We start from the raw sequence: 12,633 nt of genomic DNA on the forward strand, positions 1-12,633 counted from the left end.
TCAGACACATGAAAAAATGTTCATCATCACTAGCCCTCAGGGAGATTCAAATTAAAACCACACTGAGATACCACCTTACACCAGTTAGAATGGCCAAAATTAGCAAAACAGGAAACAACTTGTGTTGGAGAGGATGTGGAGAAAGGGGAACCCTTTCACACTCTTGGTGGGAATGCAAGTTGGTGCAGCCACTTTGGAGAACAGTGTGGAGATTCCTTAAGAAATTAAAAATAGAGCTTCCCTGTGACCTTGCAATTGCACTACTGAGTATTTACCCCAAAGATACAGATGTAGTGAAAAGAAGGGCCATCTGTCCCCCAATGTTTATAGCAGCAATGGCCAAGTTCGCCAAACTGTGGAAAGAACCAAGATACCCTTCAACGGACGAATGGATAAGGAAGATGTGGTCCATATACACTATGGAGTATTATGCCTCCATCAGAAAGGATGAATACCCAACTTTTGTAGCAACAGGGACGGGACTGGAAGAGATGATGCTGAGTGAAATAAGTCAAGCAGAGAGTCAAGTATCATATGGTTTCACTTATTTGTGGAGCATAACAAATAACATGGAGGACATAGGGAGATGGAGAGGAGAAGGGAGTTGAGGGAAATTGGAAGGGGAGGTGAACTATGAGAGACTATGGACTCTGAAAAACAATCTGAGGGTTTTGAAGGGGCGGGGGGTGGGAGGTTGGGGGAGCCAGGTGGTGGGTATTATGGAGGGCACATGGAGCCGTGGGTGTGGTGCATAAACAATGAATTCTGTTACACTGAAAAGAAATTTAAAAAAAAAAAATTTTTTTTTGAAGACCAAATCCACAACACTTCAAGTAAAAAACCTACAGATGCAGAACAATTTTACATTGACCCCCAAGTCAACGCAAGAAACCATGGGCAACAAGGAGACTGAGTCCTGGGGCTCCCACCAAGACCCTTCATGGCCAAAGCCCTACACTCCCAGTCTTCTCCTCATGGGATACAGAGGTAACTAGTCAGTCTCTACCTTCAACAGAGCAAACAAATGGAGCAGATGCTAAAATGGCCTCTTCCTATGGGGCATCTGGGTGGCTCAGTGGGTTAAAGTCTCTGCCTCCGGCTCAGGTCATGATCACAGGACCCTGAGATCAAGCTTCGCATCCGGCTCTCTGCTCAGCAGAGAGCCTGCTTCCCTTCCTCTCTCTGCCTACCTCTCTGCCTACTTGTTATCTCTGTCTGTCAAATAAATAAATAAATAATCTTTTAAAAAATAAAATAAAATGGCCTCTTCCCTCAGCCTGTTCCTTCCATTTTTTTTTTGAAGGTTTTATTTATTTATTTATTTATTTATTTATTTATTTGACAGAGAGCATAGATAGGCAGAGAGGCAAGCAGAGGCGGAAGGGGAAGCAGGCTCCCTGCTGAGCGGATCCTAGGACCCTGAGATCATGACCTGAGCCAAAGGCAGAGGCTTAACCCACTGAGCCACCCAGCCACTGCCCCTGTTCCTTCCTTTTGTCCCAAGATGCCCACCATTACCTTGTCCTAGGGGGGAATAAGAGGAGACAAAACTCCCTTAGTTATTTCCCTAAATAGCTATATCACTAAACCTTGACCAGCACCCAAGATATAGTAGTTGATCTGCCTTATTCTGAGGTCCTCTGGTGTTAGAATCCAAAGCCTGGGTCCCAACAGTAGGCCAAATCAAAATCCTGCAATGGGGCAACATTAAATAAACCCCTCTTTGCTGTATCCTTCAGTATCACTGCTGACAAAGGAGAGAGACTTCAGAAGTGTTGGCAAGAATTTTCCAAAGCCAGAAGGCTGGACCCAGAGCAGAAGGTCTTGGTAAAGGGAAAAGGACCTAAGAAAATGAGGCTATTGCTTGGGAGCCAGGAGCCTGAGGCAAACCACCTGTGAGGTTGTAGCCAAGGCTAGAAGTCAAGAGCTTGGAGAGTGAGGGTCAGACCAGATGACTCAAATAAACTGAGTTAAAGATCTGCCAACCCACATTTGGGCCATTACAATGTGAGAAGTGATTTTAGTAGGCCTCAAGGTAAAGCATTTTGGAGGGGATTGAGCCTATGGGGCCTACCAAGGGGCAGGTAATGCAATCTGTGTCTCCATAGTTCCCTTGAACACGAAGAACTGGCAGGATCCAATTCAAAGGATCTAAGAGAAGAGCCGTGTTTATTATCTCAAGAGTGGATTTTCCCCTTCAGATAATCCCTTTTGTATAGCCAGGCAGTTCCAAACCTATGGATCATGGCCAGGATCCACTCCCCTGGACTGTTTTGGTAATAGAAACCAACAAGAATGTTTTCTGTCTTTATGTAAACCAGGAGTCTTCTTTATAGAAATAAAACACAAACATACCCATGTAGCCGCTTGCCTACAAAAACATTTATTCTAAGATACACACCCACTCGATCTGAGTTTCCTATGTAAAGCATTATATTCAACCCCACTGGAGCTGACTACTTCCACACTTGGCTTGCTCAGAGGGCATGAGAAATTCATTAACCTGTCCCCAGCTTCTCAGTGTGGCCCACCACAACCTGCACCTTCCTGGTAGGTAAACTTCAGAAGTCTCTCCACTGGCACCAACCCTTGACTCCTCCTCCCCACTCAAGAAACTCAGAAAAGAGCCAATTCAGCATTTTCCGGGGGAGGGGCTGTTGTGGTGGGAAAAAGTCAAAGACTTCCTTCTCTGACACCAGGACAAGACAATAGGGAGATTAGGGCAGGGCTTCTGAAGGACCAGCCTTCCAGCCCAGGAAGCGTAAGCCCCTGAGATTAACCCTTTGTTGCTCTGCCCCTGCTGCGCTGAGCCTGCCTCCAGGTCTGTGTGAAGGACATATGGGCAGGGACTGGCCTTGGGCAAACTGTGTGTCCTTCTGTCTGCACAGAATAAAGGCCCAATAGGCACTGTGCTAGAGGGATTGGAGTCTGAATAAATTGCCTGGCAGTCTAGGGTAGGAAGCACCAATGGGTGGCCAGGGAAATGAGTGTATTCTGCATCTGCAGTAGGAAGGATTTAGGTCAGACCACAAGAGGAGCTGTACAGGAAAATTATGTTCCTCCAGGTATCTTGGAACTGGTCCAGTATGGAAACAAGGTGTCCACAACGGGCACAGATCCTCACCTCTGACTATCCTCACCCCATTCTTCATTTCTTCAATCATAATCTCCAGAGCTGGTCCCAATCAGGCAGCTTCACCTGGCAGCTTCTTATCACTCTAGCAAACCTGCCTCACCTCTCCCACACCCCTACCACTCAGGGACAGCAATATAGACATAACCCCAGACATAACCACCTGAGATGGGAAAGTGAACATAGCATGAAATCTCTGTGAGGATGACATGCTTCCAGCCCTCCATCCAGCAATTGGGACCTTGTTGATTCTTGAAACAAGTTCTTGAAAGCCTTGCTGGTCCAGTAGGATTGAGTCCTCCACACATAGTCTCATGAAAATAGGGAGGCCTTGCTAGATGCTAAGTATAAACTCTCCACAAGCTCCCTAACCCCCACTCCATATTCAGTGGAGACCCCCTAACTGGCTCTCCTCAATTCCTTCCCTCCACATTCACTGCAGGCTCAGCACTGAGATGGTCCTGTTCTGATCGCCTATCATCTTTATGTCATTGTTGGTTGTTTTGAGTCTGTGACCCTCTTCTATAGGCAGGTTTCAGGCTCCACATACTGCATTTCTCCCTCAAATTAGTTGATGACCTTGATCTGTGCAGACAGATACTTCAGGCCTCAGCCTCCTCTACTCCCACCCAAATTCTAGAAACTTCTCTCCAGGGAACAAGGACAATGGCTCAGAATGAATGATAAAAGCGTTTTATTAAAGATTCACCCAAAGATGGATAGAGGGAAGGAGAAGGGGTGGATGGGACACTGAGGGGTTCCTGTCCTGACCTTGCAGGGCCAGTTGCTGCCAAGTGACAGAGGAGTTTGGTCCTGATGTAGAGGGATATCCGGGATCCTGTGGTTGGGAGGGGGCATACATGACCTTGATGATTCTGGAGATGAAACTCCTGATTGTGTTCTCCTCTGACCATGGGAGGTAAAGAGTCAGACCCTTCCTATTCCAGGTGGATCACCAGGCCCAAATCGAGAAGAAACTACCAAACTCCAAGAGGGCAGAGCCCACACTGAGGTGACACTGGTAAGATGAGCCCCAAAGAGGGAGGGTGGAGGTGAGGGTGAAGGAAGCACAGAGACACCAGGGCTGGGCCCAGCTGGGCTCAGGGACTGCAGGGACCTCATCTCCTCTATCGGTGGGATCTCTTGGTCATAGTGGTGGTAGAGATGATCTTGCTGCCAGAACTGCCACAAACACCACCACCAAACCCAAAGCCACTTCCGGAGCCAGAGCCAAAACCACTGCCCAGGCCAAATCCAGAACAGCTTCCTAATCCTCCGCCGATGCCCCCGGTGCTAGCGCCACCACTAACCACAGCTGTAAGAGAGAGGCAGAGGATATGCTTATTCCAACAATACTGTCAATCAGGGGTCTCCACCCAAACCAGGGTGAACAAACAGCCATAGCAGGGGCAGAAGGTACTTACAGATGCTCATGGCACTCTGGCGTTCTCCAGACATTCTATGAAGGAGAGAAAGATCAGTGAGTCAGTAGAACCCAGCACCATGCTTAGTTCAGTAAACAGGTCTCAAGCACCTATCCCATCCTTATGCAGTCAGATTAAAGTACTAAGTGAACCTGTTGTCTACTGCCCTGCCTCGTAATGCACCCATGCGGTAATGAAGCAGGTGGTCCAGCAGAGGTACAAACTCCTGGTACTGAGGTCTCTCCCTCCCTCACATTCCTGGCCTGCCTTCCCTATCCCACCTGCACTCCTCGCCCTCCAGCAGCTTGCGGTAGGTAGCAATCTCCACATCCAGAGCCAGCTTCACACTCAGGAGCTCCTGGTACTCGCGCAACATCCGGGCCAGCTCCTCCTTGGCCTTCTGCAGGGCGGTCTCCAGTTCTGTGCACTTGCTGTAGGCATCTTTGAGGGCCAGCTCCCCACGTTGCTCGGCATCAGCCACAGAAGCTTGCAGAGTCTGGCACTGTAGACAATGGCAATGAAGGGACAGTCATCAGCATCCTGCTGTCAAGGCTTCTCCACCTGTCTTCTGTCCTGCGCCAGCTTTTCTTGGGTTAGGATACCAGGATTCTGTTTGTCCTTCTCCCCACCTACTCTACTCTTAGGCATTTCATTGACTCCAGCCAGGCCCACCAATGTCTCCACCAGACTGATCAGGTGGAGATGAGCAAAAAAAACAATGAAGAGTCAAGAAACCTTATTTATCAGGGTGTCATGTCAGGTTAAGTAGGGTATTGCTGAAAAGACCTGGGTATAGCTTATATAATGAGTCACAAAGCCCCTTCATGCAAGCTTAGGATCTTCTGGCCTGAGGCCTGATCTTCTTGTCTACTATGGAGACACCCATCTTAGGCCTCCAGCATCATACTACGACCAGAGAATGGCGACACTTACCTGTTTCTTGACATTCTCAATCTCAGCCCTCAGCCTCTGGATCAACCTGTTAAGCTCTGAGATCTCACTCTTGGTATTCTTCAGATTGTCACCATGTTGGTCAACCGAGATCTGGAGCTGCTGGACCTAACATCCAGGAAAAAACAGGGAATGAGGGGTCAAGGGTGTTTGGGTAGGGTCTGTTCTCAAGTGAACTCAGCAAGAATAGGCACAATAATGGTGGCAAGGATAATACAAAATGTAATATAATCTCAAATCAGATGAGGATCAGACATTCCTGGGTGATTAGTTCATCTCTGACTTTCGGGCTTGAGCTTCGATCACCTGTTCACAGAAATCAAAAGCAGAGCCTCAGAAGCCCCAGGGAGAGATTCCTGACACCGACCTTGGTCTGGTACAGGGCTTCAGCCTCAGCCTTGCTCTTCTGGGCAATCTCCTCATACTGGGCACGGACCTCAGCAATGATGCTGTCCAGGTCCAGGTCCCGGTTGTTGTCCATGGACAGGACCACAGATGTGTCTGAGACATGAGTCTGCATCTGGGAAAGCTCCTGCAGGGAAAATATCATATGTCAGGCCCCCAGAGAGTCTTCCCTAATCTCTGACACCAGAAATCCACTGTGGTCATGGAATGGCCATGCCACAGGCTCAGAGGGAAGCAGAGATGGCTGGCATCCCAGTGTGTAGGGAGGTGGAAGAATGGTAAGTTTCTATGTAGAAATCAAGTGATTGATGACATTTCAAGACAGAAAAGTAATGCTTCTAGTCTTCACTGGCTCTCTGGGATCCATAAGCCACCCCACGTCAGCAGATGTTCAGTACATTGAATAGAAGGGAATGGAATGAATTCATATTACCAGGGAAATGCTAGACAGCAAGAAATTCTATCCCATGCAATCTTGAGATCTAATGACTCCTTCTAAGACAACATCTGGTTTCAAAAACCTCCTGGCTGAGTCTCTCACTTCAACTCTATCTCTGAGCTTGCTGAGAGCACCCTCAGCAAGTAAGGGAGCTGGAATCCTTTCAAAGAACTGTGACTTTCCACCGCAGCCTCACAGATTTGGGATTCCCTTCTTCAAATGCAGGGGGATGGAGTCCTCACCGCAGCAAAGAGGACCCTCAAGAAGTTGATCTCATCATTCAGAGCATCCACCTTGGCCTCCAACTCCACCTTGCTCATATAGGCGGCATCCACATCCTGCAAAGGAGGCAGGGAAGAGACAAGGTACAGAAATTCCAATAGGGGCAAGGGGATGTTCAGTGACACACAAAGGTGTTCTCAGCAGCATTTAGGAAAGACATCTTAGCACCAGGAAAAGTGGCAAGGGACTAATCATTTGATGTCCTCTGCCCTAAATCCAACTGCAGAAATGGAAGTTAATGATCCAAATGGGCATTTTTCCCAACTTCACTTCCTTATGGTCTGGTTCAGTTACCCCCTCCTTTGACCACATAGATCTGGATAGTACCAAGTGGGATAAAGGAGAGGCCAAGATGGACCAGACACATGATTCAAGCCAAAGACCACTCCCAAGGGGAAAAGTACCCTCACAGCCTCTTTGGCCCCTCCTTCATGTCTTACCTTCTTGAGAACCACGAAGTCGTTCTCTGCAGCTGCACGCTTGTTGATCTCATCTTCATACCTGGGGGTAGAGGTGGGAAGGAGAAGACAGAAACCCCACAATGAGCTGATGTTTCCTGGACCTCTGCTGCTGGGTTTCAAACACCTAACTCTTTGGAAATATCCAGGTAATTGTCTACATTTTCCCATTTTCATACAAATATCCATTCAACCTACATTTACAAGTTACATGTGTGAGATACCAGTCTAAACCCGAGTTTATTCAGAGATGTGAAAATCAAGCTTAATAAAGACTGTTTCCCAGATACAAGGTGGGAGGAGGACAAACAACCACAATCTGGTTGGTTTTATTTCTGTAGAAGGGCTGTCCATTTGGTGGATTCAATTATCAGGAATGTTGCCAACACCAGTTCTCTTTCTTTGTTGTGAGAATGAATAGAGAGAGGCTGCTGGGATTATCTCAGCTCTGTCATACTAGGAGCATATTAAGAACTACTATGTGCTAAATGCTCATTATATCCAGTGCTATACTATCTGATTTCTCAATCTCATTTAATTTCAATTAATTCTCAAAAGCTAACATTATTATCACCATTTTAAAGATGAAGAAAAACAAGGCTCAGAGAGGTTAAGCAAGTTACCTAAGAGCACATAACTAGTAACTAGAGGACTCAGTATTCAAACAAGGTCCATCTGTCTCTATAACCTGTATTCTTCTGACTATGCTACACCTCTGCTCATCTGTATGGTTTTTTATCTTGCTTGTATATGGCAAGGCCAACTCCCTGAACATATCACTCATTTTCTGTTTGAGGCAACTCAGAGTTAAGAGACCTCACCCCATTAAAAAGGGCCCATGTAGATGCAGGAGAACAAACTAGAGAACCTTCCTGACCCTTTTGGGATCTCTTCAGAGCTGGAATTCTAAATGACTAGACAGGAGCCCAAGATTCTGGGGCATGGCTGGGCGGACTCTTTCAGGCAGCATCCTTCTTTCCTCTGCACATACTTGGTCTTAAAGTCCTCCACGCTGTCCTGCGTGGTCTTCAGCTCAGACTGCAAGCGTCCTTTGTCATTGACCAAGGTATCCAACTGCTTCCTCAGGGCACTGATGTAGGCCTCAAAGAGAGGCTCAAGGTTTTTGCTGGATGTAGTGGTCGTCTGCTGCTGGAGGAGGTTCCACTTGGTCTCCAAGACTTTATTCTGTTGCTCTAAGAACCGCACCTGTATTTTAAAAAGTCACCAACCAGCAGATGAGGGCCTGAAGCTTTGGCAGGAGGACTGCCCAAGGCCAGCCAGGTGACTCGAGAGCCATGCAAGTAGGGCCACCGTGTTGCCACTCCAGGTACCATCTACTGGGACCCTGCTTCAGGCAGCAAAGCAGGTGGCCCTGCTTCATGGCAGCAAATGGGCCACATGCATTGTGGAGAACAGAGCACAGCCAGAGCCACAGAGCCTGACTATGCAGCAAGTACAACTTCTTGACCCCAGGGATCCAGAGGCCCTGGGGGTGAAGGTGCCAAAGAGAACATTGAACTTTTAGGAAGAATAAAATAAACAAAAGTAGGAGATACAACCACAGTCTGGGACTCTTGCATTTAAAGTGATCCTGACCTAAGGCAAAGGAATGATGAATTCACTGACAAATTTTTAAATAAATGGACCTAGTGTGTCTCTTTAAACCTGTGTACAATGGAGTCTGAATAGTTAAGATCAAGGCCCTAGACACATTCTGAGTTTCAGCCAGGCTTACCCTGCAAGGGGACTTCCTGGAACTCTCCCTCTCTCGACAAAGACATCTAACCAGATAAACCAGGGTAGCAGCTTGGCATGATATTCCCACTATGTGCTTCAGAGCTGAAAGAAAAGCAGGTTAGGGTGACTGATCACAGTCTGAACCCAAAAGGTGAGATGAGGGAAGATGAGACAAGGAAGCACAAAACCCTGGGTCTTACTTTTGTATCTGTATGTTCTGGAGTCACCGTAAAGCCTCTGTAAGCTACTGATGACTTACTCAACGAGTAAGAAGAGCAAACACTGCCACTCAGTCTACTTTGAGATGGATCAGTCTTGCCCCATTCATCTAAGAAGACTAAAACGGATGTACAGAGAGCCAGGACAACCTTGACTGAGTGGCTATACTCATTCACTCAGTCATTAACCTCTGGCTGGCTCAGCAATCTGGGCTGATCTGCTTGCTATCATCCATCATACTTGACAGCAATTGAGCTTAAAGAACTTGAATCTCTAGACCCTGCACAGAAAAAGAAGTTGGATTACAAAAAGAAAAGGAGACATCCCTCTTCTCTTCAAACAGATCCAGTAAATGAGCAATTTTTCCCAGGGTCAGGAGGATGAAGGAGATGACCCTCCAAGGTCATCATCAGCTGACCTTGGAACCAAGAGTCTGTCATTGGCATCGATCCCCTTTTCATTTGGGAAACCAGCCTGGCTTTCTTCAGCTCCGACAACAGAAGTGCCAAGAGTTATGTTAACTATAATTCATTTTAGTTAATTATTAAATTATTAACCATGTCATTTCTGAAACCAAAATCTGAGAAAAAGGTGGGATGCCTGGATTCAGAAAAGTTGACCGATCTGCCCAGTATCCCACAGTGCATCTAGGAAGACTCCAAACATTGCACTGGTCTGAGCAGCCTGTGCATTGGTCTCACCAGCCAAGCACAAAAGAGGAAGAATTCCCCTTTAACAGCTGGAACACAGAGGCCCTGAGTTCAGTGGTTTTTAATGCTGCAACAGGCTCAGTTCTGAGATGCCAGGACTCAGAAGACCTGGTTTCTACCACCTTGTCTGGCCAAGGGGACAGCTCACCTTGTCGATGAATGAGGCAAACTTGTTGTTGAGCGTCTTGATCTGCTCCCGCTCCTCAGTCCGGACCTTCTGGATCTCGGGGTCGATCTCCACGTGGAGTGGGGTCAGCAGGCTCTGGTTGATGGTGACCTCCTGAATCCCACCAGCAGGGCAGGCAGGGAAGGCAGGACCACCCCGTCCACTGAAGGAACCCCCAAATCCACTACCAAAGTTGCCAGCACCAAAACCAGCTCCAAAGCTGCCAGGGCCGAAACCTCCAGCAGACCCAAAACCAGCACCTTGTCGGGACCCAGCCATGCTGATGGCGATGCTCTTTCTCCCCCCAAGGTTGTAGAGGCTCCTGCTGCCAAAGCCACCAGAGGAGCAGCGGCCAGTGCCCCCAGACACGGAGACTGAGCTGAATGCAGCCCTCTTGCCCCCACCGACAACGGCTGAGCCACAGCTAAAGCCCCGGGACCCGCCTCGCACACACTGTTGTCTGGCGATCATGGCTGGAGAGAGCGAGCTTGGAGTTGTCAGAAATGTGAGGGGCCAGGCCTGTGAATGCTGCAGCCCTAGCCTGGGTCTCTTATATGTGCTAGAGCAGCAGGGCTTGGTTGCAGGGGCATAAAGGGAAAAATCTGAAACATCTCTGGGCTTGGCCTTTGGCACAGGCCCATCCTTCTCGTATCCTGCTGAGTATGTCACAAACACACCTACAGATGTCATTCGGAGGGCACCGTTTACAGGAGCCCAACACACTCCCCTCTGGGAGAACTTGAACCAGTGCCCCAGGGCCTCGTGAATCACATGCCCCTGCCCAGGCCCTGCCCTTCGGGCCTGCCACTCACTGCACTTCCATTTCGACAGCCTCCCCACGGCCCCCCAGCTCCCTATAAGATGGCCCAGCCCATTGCCCTTTCTCTCACTCCACAGAGTTTAGAAACCAAGGGCCTGGATTCAAGGGCACAGCCCACTCTTACCCACTCTGCAAACCTGGAGCAGGTCATCGTCTGGGGCTCAGTTGCTTCACCCAGAAATTGGAGACAAAACAAATATTTACCTTCACCTCCTCTCAAGATACGAGATGGTCATCACTGTGAACTGTCAGAAGCTGAACCTGTATTTATTACCAACATTATAATCCCTCCATCTGCACTTGACCCCACACGCACCTACAAGAGAAGAAATCCATATTCCAGCCTTAGAGCCTTCCAAATCTAGATCAAGCCTCACCCCAACTTGACACAATTGTTGAGGACCTACTATGTACCTGCCATGGAGCTGGGGGCAGAGGAGAGTCAACTCTGCCTCAGGCTCTCAAGACTCCCTTTCCTTCTCCAGCCTCCGTTTGGGTCTGTTTGTAGGATTCTAGTGTAGATTCTAGTGTAGTGTTCTCCAGTCTAGGTTCCTATTGGGTGTGCCCACTGCTCCATTTCCACCCAGTTGTTTGCTAGACTCCACCAGGACAGAGCATGTTCTGTTTTCCTATAATGGTCCCAACATTCAGGGCAGGAGTCTGTAACTCTTTTGGCGTAGAGGACCCCTTTGGCAGAATAGGGAAACTCATGAGCTCCTTCTCAGAGCAATGTTTTTAAATGCAAAATCCTAGTGTTAAGTTCTAACTTAAATTCTTCCCCACTGAGTGACATAGACCTGTGTTCAAATCCCATCCGTTGCCACTAATTAGATGAACTCATTCAACCCATCCTCTCATCTATAAAGGGACCCCACGGTGCCTGGCACACAGTAGGTCAGTGGACATTCATTCTTATCTGCCCAGACTTTGCCATTACCACTTAGGATGAGAAATTAGACAAATCTGTTTCCCTGCCTCTCTTCTCAAGCCCTGATAAGATTGTCATCCCCCCTGATAAGATTCCAAATCTGAGGAAGAGCAGTGATCGGGGCCTGGGTAATTCCCACAAGTCCGAGCTGACCCTGACTGACTAAAAGCTGGCCATGGCAGAAAAGACCAGCCTCCCTGCAAAGAGAAAGGGCAGGGCCTATGGGGTGCAAAGAGGGAGGACAGTGGATCTAGTTCTTGGGGACAGGGCTGCAGGGAAGACTGGGCCAGCTGGGAGCCTCCCTCCTCTCCCCACCACAACCCTTACCCCCTCCCTCTGCCCCCCTCCTGCCTCTACCTCTGGTCTGCACCCCTCCCTCCGCACCTCTCACCTCAGCCTCTGCTCAGCTCAACCCTCTGCTGTACAGGAGACCTCTAAATGGATGGAGGGTGGGTGGAGGAGTCATGGCAGAGAGGCCAGGAGCCTAAAACAGAAAGCAACAGGGGGGCGTGCCTGGGTGGCTCAGTAAGTTAAGAGTCTGCCTTTGGCTTGGGTCATGATCCCAGGATCCTGGGATCCAGCCCTGCATCAGTCTCCCTGCTCGGCAGGAGGCCTGTTTCTCCTTCTCCCACTCCCCCTGCTTGTGTTCCCTCTCTCACCGTCTCTCTGCCAAATAAATTTTAAATTTAAAAAAAAAAAAAAAAAAAAGATGGGGGGGTGCCTGGGTGGCTAATTTGGTTAAGCAGCTGCCTTTGGCTCAGGTCATAATCCCAGCATCCTGGGATCGAGTCCCACATAGGGCTCCTTGCTCAGCGGGGAGCCTGCTTCTCCCTCTGCCTCTGCTGCCACTCGACCTGCCTATGCTCGCTCTCTCACTCTCTCTCTCTCTGGCAAATAAATAAATAAAGTCTTTTAAAAAAAAAAAAGAAATCAAAGAAGGAAAGAAGGAGGGAGGGAAGGA

The 12,633-nt window shown here is 48.5% G+C and overlaps 1 protein-coding gene across 1 annotated transcript; it reads right to left on the reverse strand.

Annotated features, from left to right (window-relative positions):
- Window positions 1–3,804: 3,804 nt before the first annotated feature.
- On the reverse strand, window positions 3,805–10,470 carry KRT4 (keratin 4). Its single transcript, XM_032348315.1, has 9 exons — window positions 9,907–10,470; window positions 8,084–8,298; window positions 7,075–7,135; window positions 6,595–6,690; window positions 5,876–6,040; window positions 5,491–5,616; window positions 4,839–5,059; window positions 4,558–4,592; window positions 3,805–4,448 (listed from the first exon to the last, which is right to left on the reverse strand). The coding sequence occupies exons 1-9, from the start codon at window positions 10,393–10,395 to the stop codon at window positions 4,261–4,263; spliced, it is 1,596 nt and encodes a 531-aa protein (XP_032204206.1). The 5' UTR covers window positions 10,396–10,470; the 3' UTR covers window positions 3,805–4,260.
- Between the last annotated feature and the right edge of the window lie 2,163 nt (window positions 10,471–12,633).

Source organism: Mustela erminea, chromosome 6 (assembly GCF_009829155.1).
Source record: "Mustela erminea isolate mMusErm1 chromosome 6, mMusErm1.Pri, whole genome shotgun sequence".
In the NCBI taxonomy this organism is placed as follows: domain Eukaryota; kingdom Metazoa; phylum Chordata; class Mammalia; order Carnivora; family Mustelidae; genus Mustela; species Mustela erminea.

Excerpts from the sequence above, each read along its gene's own strand:
- KRT4 (XM_032348315.1), bottom strand. The coding sequence starts at position 10,395 with ATGATCGCCAGACAACAGTGTGTGCGAGGCGGGTCCCGGGGCTTTAGC. Across the intron at positions 5,617-5,875 it reads AAGCCCTGTACCAGACCAAG|GTCCAGCAGCTCCAGATCTC; the intron begins GTCGGTGTCAGG and ends CCTGGATGTTAG. Across the intron at positions 4,593-4,838 it reads CTGGAGGGCGAGGAGTGCAG|AATGTCTGGAGAACGCCAGA; the intron begins GTGGGATAGGGA and ends TCTCCTTCATAG.